The sequence below is a fragment of the Coregonus clupeaformis genome, chromosome 23 (genome assembly GCF_020615455.1).
Source record: "Coregonus clupeaformis isolate EN_2021a chromosome 23, ASM2061545v1, whole genome shotgun sequence".
Lineage (NCBI taxonomy): Eukaryota > Metazoa > Chordata > Actinopteri > Salmoniformes > Salmonidae > Coregonus > Coregonus clupeaformis.
The window spans coordinates 35,761,218-35,773,254 of NC_059214.1; the positions used below are offsets into that span (position 1 = coordinate 35,761,218).

At 42.4% G+C, this 12,037-nt stretch overlaps 1 protein-coding gene across 1 annotated transcript in view; it reads left to right on the forward strand.

The window, feature by feature from the left end:
* The window catches only part of LOC121536153 (low-density lipoprotein receptor-related protein 1B), a 189,014-nt gene that overhangs the window by 94,566 nt on the left and 82,411 nt on the right, over window positions 1–12,037 (forward strand). The window contains exons 30-35 of the mRNA XM_045206691.1: window positions 668–872; window positions 3,203–3,395; window positions 7,033–7,158; window positions 7,962–8,090; window positions 10,508–10,627; window positions 11,702–11,815. Of these exons, the coding sequence (XP_045062626.1) occupies window positions 668–872; window positions 3,203–3,395; window positions 7,033–7,158; window positions 7,962–8,090; window positions 10,508–10,627; window positions 11,702–11,815 (887 nt within the window). The remainder of the gene's footprint in view (window positions 1–667; window positions 873–3,202; window positions 3,396–7,032; window positions 7,159–7,961; window positions 8,091–10,507; window positions 10,628–11,701; window positions 11,816–12,037) is intronic.

A 12,037-nucleotide genomic window follows, 5' to 3' on the forward strand; every position in this document is an offset into this window, starting at 1 on the left:
TCCATTTATTTACACTCCCACACGATTATAATTTGTAATATTCTTAGTAGTTAGCGCAAAGAAATGTGAATACACATTCTATCTAGCATTCATTGAGTAGCAAAACTGAGGCAGCGCCTTATCAGAGATGGGAGCTGCAGTAGCTCCTGCAAGGCGACGCTAACACAGCCGACACAACATGAGGAGCAGATGACAGGTCATGCAGGCCATCGTGAGTTATGGAATCACTAGATAACAGGAGTGACACAACCAGATAGAGCAACAGGCAATTTAGAATGGCTGCCTATGAATAATTCTTACAGCGATTATTGTTTATTTTACCCTACAAAGAAAGCCAAGGAGCTTGACAAGTTACAATTGCAGTCCTATTTAAGCCATCATACACTCCCCTGATTCAATTTCAGAGAACATTTGTTTTGTCCTCCTCACTGAGGGGGTGTAAAGATGTCTGAAGGGAAATGTGCATAAAGAGATATCGAATCTGGGTTACATCTGTTTGCAGTGAAGGTGGAAATTACTTTTAAGACTTGAGATAAAAGACTAGTAAAAGAAAAGAAAAAACATACTGTTATTATCCATCTTTCCTGTTCCCAGTCAACTAACTTCTTTGAGGTGGTTTCTCAAATCTCCATCTAGTTAATAGTACGTTTTTGAATGTTTATTTCAGCCTGATGTTTTGGACTAACTGGAACGAGCAGCGTCCCAGTATTATGAGGTCCACCCTGGCTGGAAACAACATGAAGGTGATCGTCAGCACAGACATCCTCACTCCTAACGGACTCACCATCGACCACAAGGCTGAGAAGATCTACTTCTCTGATGGAAGTCTGGGGAAGATAGAGAGGTGTGATTACGACGGCTCACACAGATATGTGAGTATGGCCAACATGAGGATTCCATATGTATGCCGCTCTTAATGCTATCACAGTTACACTATGTTACTCTTTTACACCATGGGCTGGATTACGAAGCACTTTTAATGGAGATTAAGCATGCTTTTTAGTCTAGGACTAGGTTTAATCTGTGTCCTGGAAAGCAGCCATAAGGGCTCAATTTAAGTCATAGAATGAATGACATCATGGCATTTCATTAACACATTCTAATGAATGTCCCCTCTTATCATGCATGACATGCTGCAGCTTGTTTGACTTGGGCTGTAGAAAAGACCACGGAATTTGGACGTATTGATTCAATCTCACTAAGGACCAAAAGGATAGGCAGTACAAAAAGGCAATTACTTCTTGTTGAACCAACATGTGTTCTGACGTTGTCACGGTCCGTAGCTTTCTATGGAGGAGAGAAATTATATTTGAAACATGGTAGACACAAAGGTAATGATTCTCTGCTGAAATGTCAAAGTATTATGTCCCCTTAAGCTGAGATGGGACTCATTTTCTACCCGTTACATTATCTCCCATTCCTATTGAGCCTGATGGCATTTTAGCCGTAATACAATGGATAGCTTCTGTAATACCTCTCAGCATTCTTTTCATATATTATATCTCAAAAGACAGAGTGAATGGTTTACTTAATTATAGAAGTAATTTCCCTTCAAAAGTAAAGGAGCTCAGAAAGAGGGTCGGTCTAATTTTATCCGTGAGAGGTTCCATGCATAGTATATATTCATAGTGGTGAAAATCCAGGATATGTATCCCTCTGTATCCCCAGCATGTAAGGGATTACATTACAATTTGGCTCTCCTCTTTGCCGACGGTTTAACATTTGTGCTTGACACAATCTATGTGACTGAGGACCTTGACCCATCTCAATTTGTTACCCATATGTTTGCCAAAACAGGGTTGTGCATCTCAAAAGTTGCACCCTTTGGGTTCCCGCATTCCCCGCCTGCAGTCTTTCTCCTGCTAATGAAGGCTCACACAGACGAGACCTGTGGGGGCGTGCCCGTCACTGTCCCAATTATAATGAGAGAGAGAGAGACACACACACCTCCATCCCAGGAATCTGGGAGTGTCATTACAGCCTGTGACTGTGTGAAACCCCCTCCCCCTTCTGCTCTGACAGACATGAGATGAACACAGAGTACAGCAGAAAGCTCTTAAGGCCCACTTGCCCTCCACACTCCACTGTGGCATTTTAAGTGAAGCCGTTGTGTCATTACCCATGCTGACGAGAGCCCGCTTGAGTATGTGATGGGGATAAGGTGTTAACACATTCAGGCAGTGAAAAGACAACCTCTTAGGTGTGAAGAGACTGAATACTAATTAAGAACTGGTACTCAAGGGTGGTAAGCATGTGGCTATATGATCACTGAATATGATTTTCAAGATTTATGACCATCCCAAATCCCAAAATAAAAGTGACAATAATCTTCAGAATTAAATAGCTTTTCAAGAGTCTTCTTGGGATTTAATAAAACATGACACTTTATATGTGATGTTTCGAACATGAATTTGATCAGACATGACTAAATTGTGTGAAGTTTCATATACATTGACATATTCATGCACATTATTGAAAGTTATGCAAGTAATAAAATACTTATGATGTTCTGTTCAATATACTCAGAACATGCATATACTTTAAGTAGACTATAAGAGATTTGGAACGCGGTAGTAATTAGACCCTGTGTACAAAACTAGCTTCCTCCCTAATCTAATTTATTGTCAATAAATTCAGTCAAAATCCATCTGGCGGCCTTGTCGTCTCTCGCTCTCTCTCTCTCTCTCTGCTGGCCAGTTGTTTTCCCTGTAACACGCTGGGCTCCTTTTAATCAACACCTGTCCTATTAATCCCTGTATGGCAGCAGGGCTAATGTGATGATGGTTACAAGCGTGTCCCACTAATGGCTGAGACTACAGAGCTGTAGGAAGGCAGAGTGAGACTCCCGAAAGGAGCCGTCTGTCTGATGTATTCCTGCCTCCCTATCCATGAGACTGTCATTTTCTCTGCCAGCATCTGGGTTAAGCACTAACCTCGGGGAGGGGTGGGTGTGTGGGCTTTTCTGTACAGGGATTGATGATGCAGTGATTCATTTCCAAGTGCAATCTGTTGTTTTTCAAACAAAAGCATTTTATGTTTAGAAGTGACACATATGAAGTCTTTGAAAATCATATTGTGTTTAAGTAGAGTACAAGGATTTAGCTATGGCTTTATATTGGCACTGTAGACATACTGTAACATTGCATTTGATACCTGCCAAGTTCTGAATGCTTTAACTGAGGTAGTTCTTTGTAACTTACAGGTCATTGTGAAGTCAGGACCAGGAACGTTCTTTGGCCTGGCTATTTATGGGGAGTTTATCTTTTGGTCAGACTGGGCTCGCAGGGCCGTGCTGCGATCCAACAAGTACACAGGTGGAGACACAAAGGTACTGCGATCAGACATCCCCCACCAGCCCATGGGAATCATCGCTGTAGCAAACGACACCAACAGCTGTGAGTATTCTCCCTAGAATCACTTATGTCAAAGAGAAAGAGACTGCTTGTGAATGTTTTATTTGTATGTGTGAGTGTGTGGAAGCATGTCCTGTGCATACACATATAAACACATATAATTGCTGTATAATAGGAAATGTGTGAGATAAGAATATATGTATTACTGTGAACAATGTTTGTTGGTGGTTTTCAGCTGTCATTGATAGATCTGTGGACTAGATAGATTTGCCTGCGTTTGTTTAATTTAATTTGGGGGTCTTCTCTTTGCTATAGTTCTCCACTTAAACAAGTCACATCACTTTATTTATCTACCAGGGCTCCTTCTCTTGATATGAAGAAAAAAGCATGATGAATTAGGATGGTCTTATTTAGCTGGGAAGAAACTAAAGCTGGCAACATAATGAATAAAAAGGTATCCCTGAGTTGAAGAGGAGGGCTCTGAAGTGTTGCATATGTAAGAACTAGGACATTGGGAGAAGGACTTAAGGGCGTCCCAACGGCTTGACTCCCTCTGTGAGGATGCTGAGTGGGACTTTTCCTTCTCATTTATTTCATCATCGCAAATGATTGCAGACATCACCCTCTGACCTCTGCGTCTTGCCAAAGGGATGAGTAACAACCTGCAACGTTGAAGGAAAAAATACTGCTCTTATTTCATATGCCACTTAGCAGATACTTTTATCCAAAGCGATTTTACAGTACAGTTAATGCATGCATTTGTTGTACATGTATGGGATCCCTGTGGGGATTGTACCTACAAGTCACGCTCTTACATGTACCAACTGACCACTGTTCTTCTCACCATAGTTTTCACTTCCTCCTGGTTGTGAAATGTGAAGTGAATGGGAGAATCTCAATTGCATAGTCCTTGCGTCCTCTCTCCTTGCCTCTTTCTCAAAAACCATTGGAGGGGAGGGACCTCTGGCTTTCTCATCCAATGGGTTTTGAGAAGGAGGCGAAGAGAGAGGACGCGAGGAGTATGCAATTGAGATTCTCCCAATGTCTCCTTATCTTCATTAGTCTTCCTGTCTGTCTGTCCTCCTGTCCCTCTGTAATCAGATGAGGCCAACCTGAACCTGGAGGCTCTAGGAGCTCTTCCAGGGGCCTGCTGAGTCATCCATCCTCACACACACACACATCCCTAACACAGACACTGATGCGTGAATGGGTTTGAGGGAAGGGAAGGAAAACTATGGTTCATTTGTCATGTATCTCTCCGGTGAGCGCTTGTGATGCTGGCACTTTATCGTTTCCCTTCTCTCTGCATCCCTTGCTCTTTCGTTATCAGGGTGGATGGGACCATACCTGCTTGTTCCTGTCACACTGACTGAGCTAATGCATCTTTTATGGTGGATTGGTGGGAGCTGGGAGCTGGGGGTTGTGACCGTTGGCCTTGAAATAAACTATGCTAATTGAGGTTTATCCCTTAATAAACTAGTGACGTTTAGTTTATTGGTCTTTCAGCATTACTAAATGTTCCTACAGTTGAAGTCGGAAGTTTACATACACCTTAGCCAAATACATTTAAACTCAGTTTTTCACAATTCCTGACATTTAATCCTAGTAAAAATTCCCTGTCTTAGGTCAGTTAGGATCACCACTTTATTTTAAGAATGTCATATGTCAGAATAATAGTAGAGAGAATGATTTTTCAGTTTTTCTTTCTTTCATCACATTCCCAGTGGGTCAGAAGTTTACATACACTCAATTAGTATTTGGTAGCTTTGCCTTTAAATTGTTTAACTTGGGTCTGTCACGGAATCAGCCGAGGTTGCTCCTCCTCCTTGCTCGGGCAGGCTTCGGCGTTCGTCGTCCCCGGAGTACTAGCTGCCACCGATCGATGTTTCGGTGTTTGTCTAGTTTGTCTTGATTGTTTTCACCTGTTTCCCATTATGTTACATTGTATTCCCTTTATAACCCCCTGTCTCTCATTGGTTATTGTGTGTGATTGTTTTCCGTGAGGTCGGCAGTGTTCGGGTGTATGCGTATTTTGTTCCTCCCTGTTTGGAGGTTTTGTTTGTAATGTTGATTACTGTGCAAGTAAAGTTCGTCTGCCAGTAGCTCGGTGTCCTGCGCGTGACTTCGCTCACAGCATACACGTCACCCTGACCGGGTCAAACGTTTCAGGTAGCCTTCCACAAGCTTCCCACAATAAGTTGGATGAATTTTGGCCCATTCCTCCTGACAGAGCTGGTGTAACTGAGTCAGGTTTGTAGGTGTCCTTGCTCGCACACACTTTTTCAGTTCTGCCCACACATTTTCTATAGGATTGAGGTCAGGGCTTTGTGATGGCCACTCCAATACCTTGACTTTGTTGTCCTTAAGCCATTTTGCCACAACTTTGGAAGGATGCTTGGGGTCATTGTCCATTTGGAAGACCCATTTGCGACCAAGCTTTAACTTCCTGACTGATGTCTTGAGATGTTGCTTCAATATATCCACATAATTTTCCTTCCTCATGATGCCATCTATTTTGTGAAGTGCACCAGTCCCTCCTGCAGCAAAGCACCCCCACAGCATGATGCTGCCACCCCCGTGCTTCATGGTTGGGATGGTGTTCTTCGGTTTGGGACCCCCTTTTGCCTCCAAACATAACAATGGTCATTATGGCCAAACAGCTCTATTTTTGTTTCATCAGACCAGAGGACATTTCAACAAAAGTACGATCTTTGTCCCCATGTGCAGTTGCAAACCGTAGTCTGGCTTTTTATGGCGGTTTTGGAGCAGTGGCTTCTTCCTTGCTGAGCGGCCTTTCAGGTTATGTCGACATAGGACTTGTTTTACTGTGGATATAGATACTTTTGTACCTGTTTCCTCCAGCAGTTTTACAAGGTTCTTTGCTGTTGTTCTGGGATTGATTTGCACTTTTCGCACCAAAGTACGTTCATCTCTAGGAGACAGAACGCGTCTCCTTCCTGAGCGGTATGACGGCTGTGTGGTCCCATGGTGTTTGTACTTGCGTACTATTGTTTGTACAGATGAACGTGGTACCTTCAGGCGTTTGGAAATTGCTCCCAAGGATCAACCAGACTTGTGGAGTTCTACAATATTTTTTTCTGAGGTCTTGGCTGATTTATTTTGATTTTCCCATGATGTCAAGCAAAGAGGCACTGAGTTTGAAGGTAGGCCTTGAAATACATCCACAGGTACACCTCCAATTGACTCAAATGATGTCAATTAGCCTATCAGAAGCTTCTAAAGCCATGACATCATTTTCTGGAATTTTCCAAGCTGTTTAAAGGCACAGTCAACTTAGTGTATGTAAACTTCTGACCCACTGGAATTGTGATACAGTGAATTATAAGTGAAATAATCTGTCTGTAAACAATTGTTGGAATAATTACTTGTCATGCACAAAGTAGATGTCCTAACTGACTTGCCAAAACTATAGTTTGTTAACAAGAAATTTGTGGAGTGGTTGAAAAATGAGTTTTAATGACTCCAACCTAAGTGTATGTAAACTTCTGACTTCAAGTGTTTATTGTTGATATTCAACATTCGGAATGGCTTTGACGTTACAATATACTGTAATAATTGCCACCTCACTTTGTCTTTTTGCCTTCTGTTATGTCTATAGCATCTGTTGTTGGTCTCTTGTTATGTCTATAATATCTCTGGTTGGCTGTGTGTTTTGCAGGTGAGCTGTCCCCATGTAGAGTCAATAACGGTGGCTGTGGTGACCTGTGTCTGTTGACCCCAGATGGAAGAGTCAACTGTAGTTGTCGGGGAGCACGTGTCTTATTAGATGACAACAAATGCATTTGTAAGCCATGACGTTTTGCCTTTTTAAACGACCATACAGTAAATAATCTTGCAATTCTCACAAAAAATATAATGTAGTTGATTGCTCTACATTAACAACTGATTAACTTAGTTTCAGTGGAGAATATACAATGAGTATACCAAACATTAGGAACACCTTCCTAATATTGAGTTGAACCCCCCCCCCCCTTTTTGCCCTCAGAACAGCCTCAATTCGTCAGGGCATGGAGTCTACAAGGTGTTGAAAGCGTTCCACAGGGATGCTGGCCCATGTTGACTCCAATGCTTCCCACAGTTGTGTCAAGTTGACTGGATCTCCTTTGGGTGGTGGACCATTCTTGATACACAAGGGAAACTGTTGAGAGTGAAAAACTAAGCAGAGTTGCAGTTCTTGACACAAACCGGTGACCCTGGAACCTACTACCATACCCTGTTCAAAAGCACTTAAATCTATTGTCTTCCCCATTCACCATTTGAATGGCACACATACACAATCCATGTCTCAATTGTCTCCATGCTTAGACATCCTTCTTTAACCTATCTCCTCCCCTTCATCTACACTGATTGGATTTAACAAGTGGCATCAATAAGGGATCATAAATTAGCTTTCACCTGGATTCAGTCGGTCATGTTTTGTATACTCAGTGTATGTACTTCTGACATCAAGGTCATACTGGCACGGTTACAGCTAAGCTTAGTGCAGCTTCTGCTAACTTTGAGACCACAGCTAAAGTCATTATGGTAAGAGAATAAATCAACATTTGACTTGACTAAGCTAATTAAACAAGTCATCTACTTTTGCAGCCGAGAATTCCTCCTGCAACATCCACACAGAGTTTGAATGCGGAAATGGCGAGTGCATCAACTATAAGTTCACGTGTGATGGAGTAGCTAACTGCAAAGACAAGTCAGATGAGAAAATGCAATACTGTGGTAAGCAATTTATCTTACTGTATATCAGCATTTTTGTACTTCAAAATCTGCCTTTGGAAATCTCTCCCAGTGAACAAAAATATAATTCACTATCTACAATTATACAACGGGTGTGTCTAATCCTGGACACTGATTGGTTAAAACCTAATTCCAGCAAGTTACTACCGGCTAAAGCTATGACGTTGAAATGCCTATTTACTCTGTTACATCTCACTGCGCAATCCACTGTCTCATCAGCCCAGTCAGTCAATTTATAAACTTGATCTCCACTGTAAAAAGCATCTAGACATTATCTCCCATTTCATTTATACTAGCAATTGGTTTTCAATAGTGGCGATTTGTATAAACCTTGCTGTCTGTCTCTCTGACATTTGCAACATTGTTTCAGTATTAAAATTAGATCTCCAGCTGACCCATAGTAATGAACGTGTAGGGGTCGGGAGTTGGGATGAGACGGACAGGAAGGCAGCTTTTCACAGCCAGTCGAAATCATGAATCAGCATAATTTTTATGGATATATACAAAGAAATGTCAATAGAAAAGAGGTCAAACGAAATGAAGTGCAGCTAGTTTGCAGTCTTTCCAGCTTCAGTTTGACGTGATTGTGTTAGGTGTGTTGTTGGCTAGCTCCTCTGAACAACAGTGTCCTGACGAAAGAGCAAATGTTCTATGCAAGGTAAAATTGCGCATTGTTAGCTCATTATGGATGTATCCAAATAAATGTCACTAGAAAACAGCTTAAACAAATGCAAACACAGCTACTTTGTTGGTATTCTGGCTGCACTATTTCACGTGACTGTAAGTTAGCCGTAGTTGGCTAGCTAGCAAGCAAGGGATAAGAACGTTGTCAGCCAGTATAGCAATAGAACATTTAGAACGAACGACTGGGTCGTTAACATTGTTCTTATCCCTTGCTTGTATAAAAGTGATAATGCCCTCAAAGCCGGTGTTTGGCGGATATATTGGCAAGGTTTGCCGGCCCTCGACTTCATCTTGGGCCTAACAACTCCTGTGACAATATATCCTCCAAACACCGGCTTCTCTGGAATTATCACTTAACTACATGCTAGCAAGATAGCCTGGTCACATCTTATGTGCTGTAACCATCCATATGGCATGACAACGATAGCAGGGTTGGCTACAGCACATATGACAACCATACACTCTTAGAAAAAAGGGTTCTTCGTCTGTCCCCATAGGAGAAACCTTTTTGGTTCCAGGGAGAACCCTTTTAGGTTCCACGTAGAACCCTTTTGGGTTCCATTTAGAACCATCTGTGGAAAGGGTCCTACATGGAACCCAAAAGGGTTCTACCTGGAAACAAAATGGCACGCCCCCATTCTCATCGACAGGGCTGTAGTGGAACAGGTTGAGAGCTTCAAGTTCCTTGGTGTCCACATTACCAACAAACTATCATGGTCCAAACACACCAAGACAGTCGTGAAGAGGGCATGACAAAGCCTATTCCCCCTCAGGAGACTGAAAAGATTTGGCATGGGTCCTCAGATCCTCAAAAAGTTCTACAACTGCACCATTGAGAGCATCCTGACTGGTTGCATCACCGCCTGGTATGGCAACTGCTCGGCCTCCGACCGCAAGGCACTACAGAGCGTAGTGCGTACGGCCCAGTACATCACTGGGGCCAAGCTTCCTGCCATCCAGGACCTCTATACCAGGCGGTGTCAGAGGAAGCCCCTAAAAATTATCAAAGACTCCAGCCACCCTAGTCATAGACTGTTCTCTCTGCTACCGCATGGCAAACGGTACCGGAGCACCAAGTCTAGGTCCAAAAGGCTTCTTAGCAGCTTCTACCCTCAAGCCATAAGACTCCTGAACAGCTAATCATGGCTACCCGGACTATTTGCATTGCCCCACCACCCCACCCAACCCCACCACAACCCCCTCTTTTACGCTGCAACTACTCTGTTTATTATTTATGCATAGTCACTTTAACTCTACCCACATGTACATATTACCTCGACTAACCGGTGCCCCCGCACATTGACTCTGTACCGGTACCCCCTGTATATAACCTCCCTACTGTTATTTTATTTCACTGCTGCTCTTTAATTATTTGCTATTTTAAATGTGTTTCTTAAAAACTGCATTGTTGGTTAAGGGCTTGTAAGTAAGCATTTCACTGTAATGTCTACCCCTGTTGTATACGGCGCATGTGGCAAATAAAAAGGGTTCTTCAAAAGGTTCTCCTATGGGGACAGCCAAATAACCATTTTAGGTTCTAGATAGCCCCTTTTTTTTTTTTTTTTTTTTTTTTTAAGAGTGTAGAAGAGCACATAGTGTGGGGCTACGCCAGTTGTAATCTAGAGGACGACATGTGAAGAAAGTGACAGTAGCCTAAGGACTACCATTAGCATTTTGTTTGGAAGTGAACATATTTTGTTTTGTCATTTTGTCAGACAACAGGAACTGTAGGAGAGGCTTCAGGGCGTGCTACAACCAGCGCTGTGTGGCCAACAGTCGTTTTTGCGACGGGGTCGATGACTGTGGGGATAACTCAGACGAGGCCTTCTGTAACAGTGAGTATGGATAGAACGCTTAATCTCCCAGTCAATCCTGACGCCTCAGAAGGCAGGTCCCTCTCTGCTTACGCTCTCTCACTGTGTGGGTGGGTGGGTGCGTGTGTGTGTGCGGCCTTGCAGGCTCCACACTGGGCTAAGCCCATCTCTTTAATGAGCCCCAACATCACATAGCTCCTTGTACTCAAATACCAAGGACCACTCCTCAGAGACAGAAGGGGAGGATGTTAGGCACAAAATGTTCAGAAAATTATCATTAGATTGGCTCACTCTTCACGTTGTCATTTGTCATCATTTTCTACAAAATGATAAGTAATCATGCAAAGATGGCCCCTAATCGCCAGTGTTTGTATTTTCTATTCAAATCAAATGGTATTCAAAATCCAATTTGCTATTTTTTTTATTTTGTTTCTGGGGCTGTGATTCAGCTGCATGCAGTTGGTCTAGAGGAAAACAAATCTAGCACTGTTTAACAGGAACTTAATGTGCTTTAAACCTGAAACAAGACAATTAAGAGAGGCTGTGAGGCTGCAGTTCTCTAAAGATGGATGAAGCTTTCCAGGACTGTGATATCAGGCACATCTAGCTGTAATGTGTCTCAAAGCATGCAGTCGGTCCGGTTTTTAATGGTAAATAATCAACAGAACCCCTGTTAAAACGTTTAATTATATGCATCTAAATGAAAAGACCAAAGTAAATTGAGCAAGAAAACCCCTTCTCTTCACTAGAGCTATCAAATATAATGTCTCTGTAGGGTCTTAATGTGTAGTGGTTTATTAGTAGGGCTCATAATAACAGACCATAAATGGCTTTCCCATAAACTAAATTATCATAAATAAGTCCTGAAATTATCATGTTTTTAGATTACTCATATGTTTTTTTGTTTGCTTTGAACTGATTCGCACGCGCACACACACACCCCTGACATCCTCCCTATCCTAGATATTCTCCCTGAACCTGATGCTAAACACTACGGAGTCATCTACCTGTTTCACACTATTAAGCGCTCTCTCTCTCCCTGATGATTTAGCATCGGGCCTTTTTGAAGTGTTAATTTCCCCTTCCCTCTCTCAGATGTCACGTGTGTGTCGTCTGAATCATGCTGCCAGGATGGGAGCTGTATCACCAGCTCAGCCTGGTGTAACCAGGTCATTGACTGTGCTGATGCCTCAGATGAAAAGAACTGCAGTAAGTTAAGCCTTTTCAAGGTGTGGTGTGTGATGATCCAAAAAAGTGTTAGTTTGCAAACATGGTAGCCTGTTATCACCATTGATGGATCACTTGGGTTCAGTCATCCAGCATTATCCAGATTATATTTACAGTCTTATTACACAGGTAAAAGAGCAACTAAATGTTCAGTGTTCACGTGACTTTTACCTGTTTATACCTTATCCATCCAAATGCAGGAGA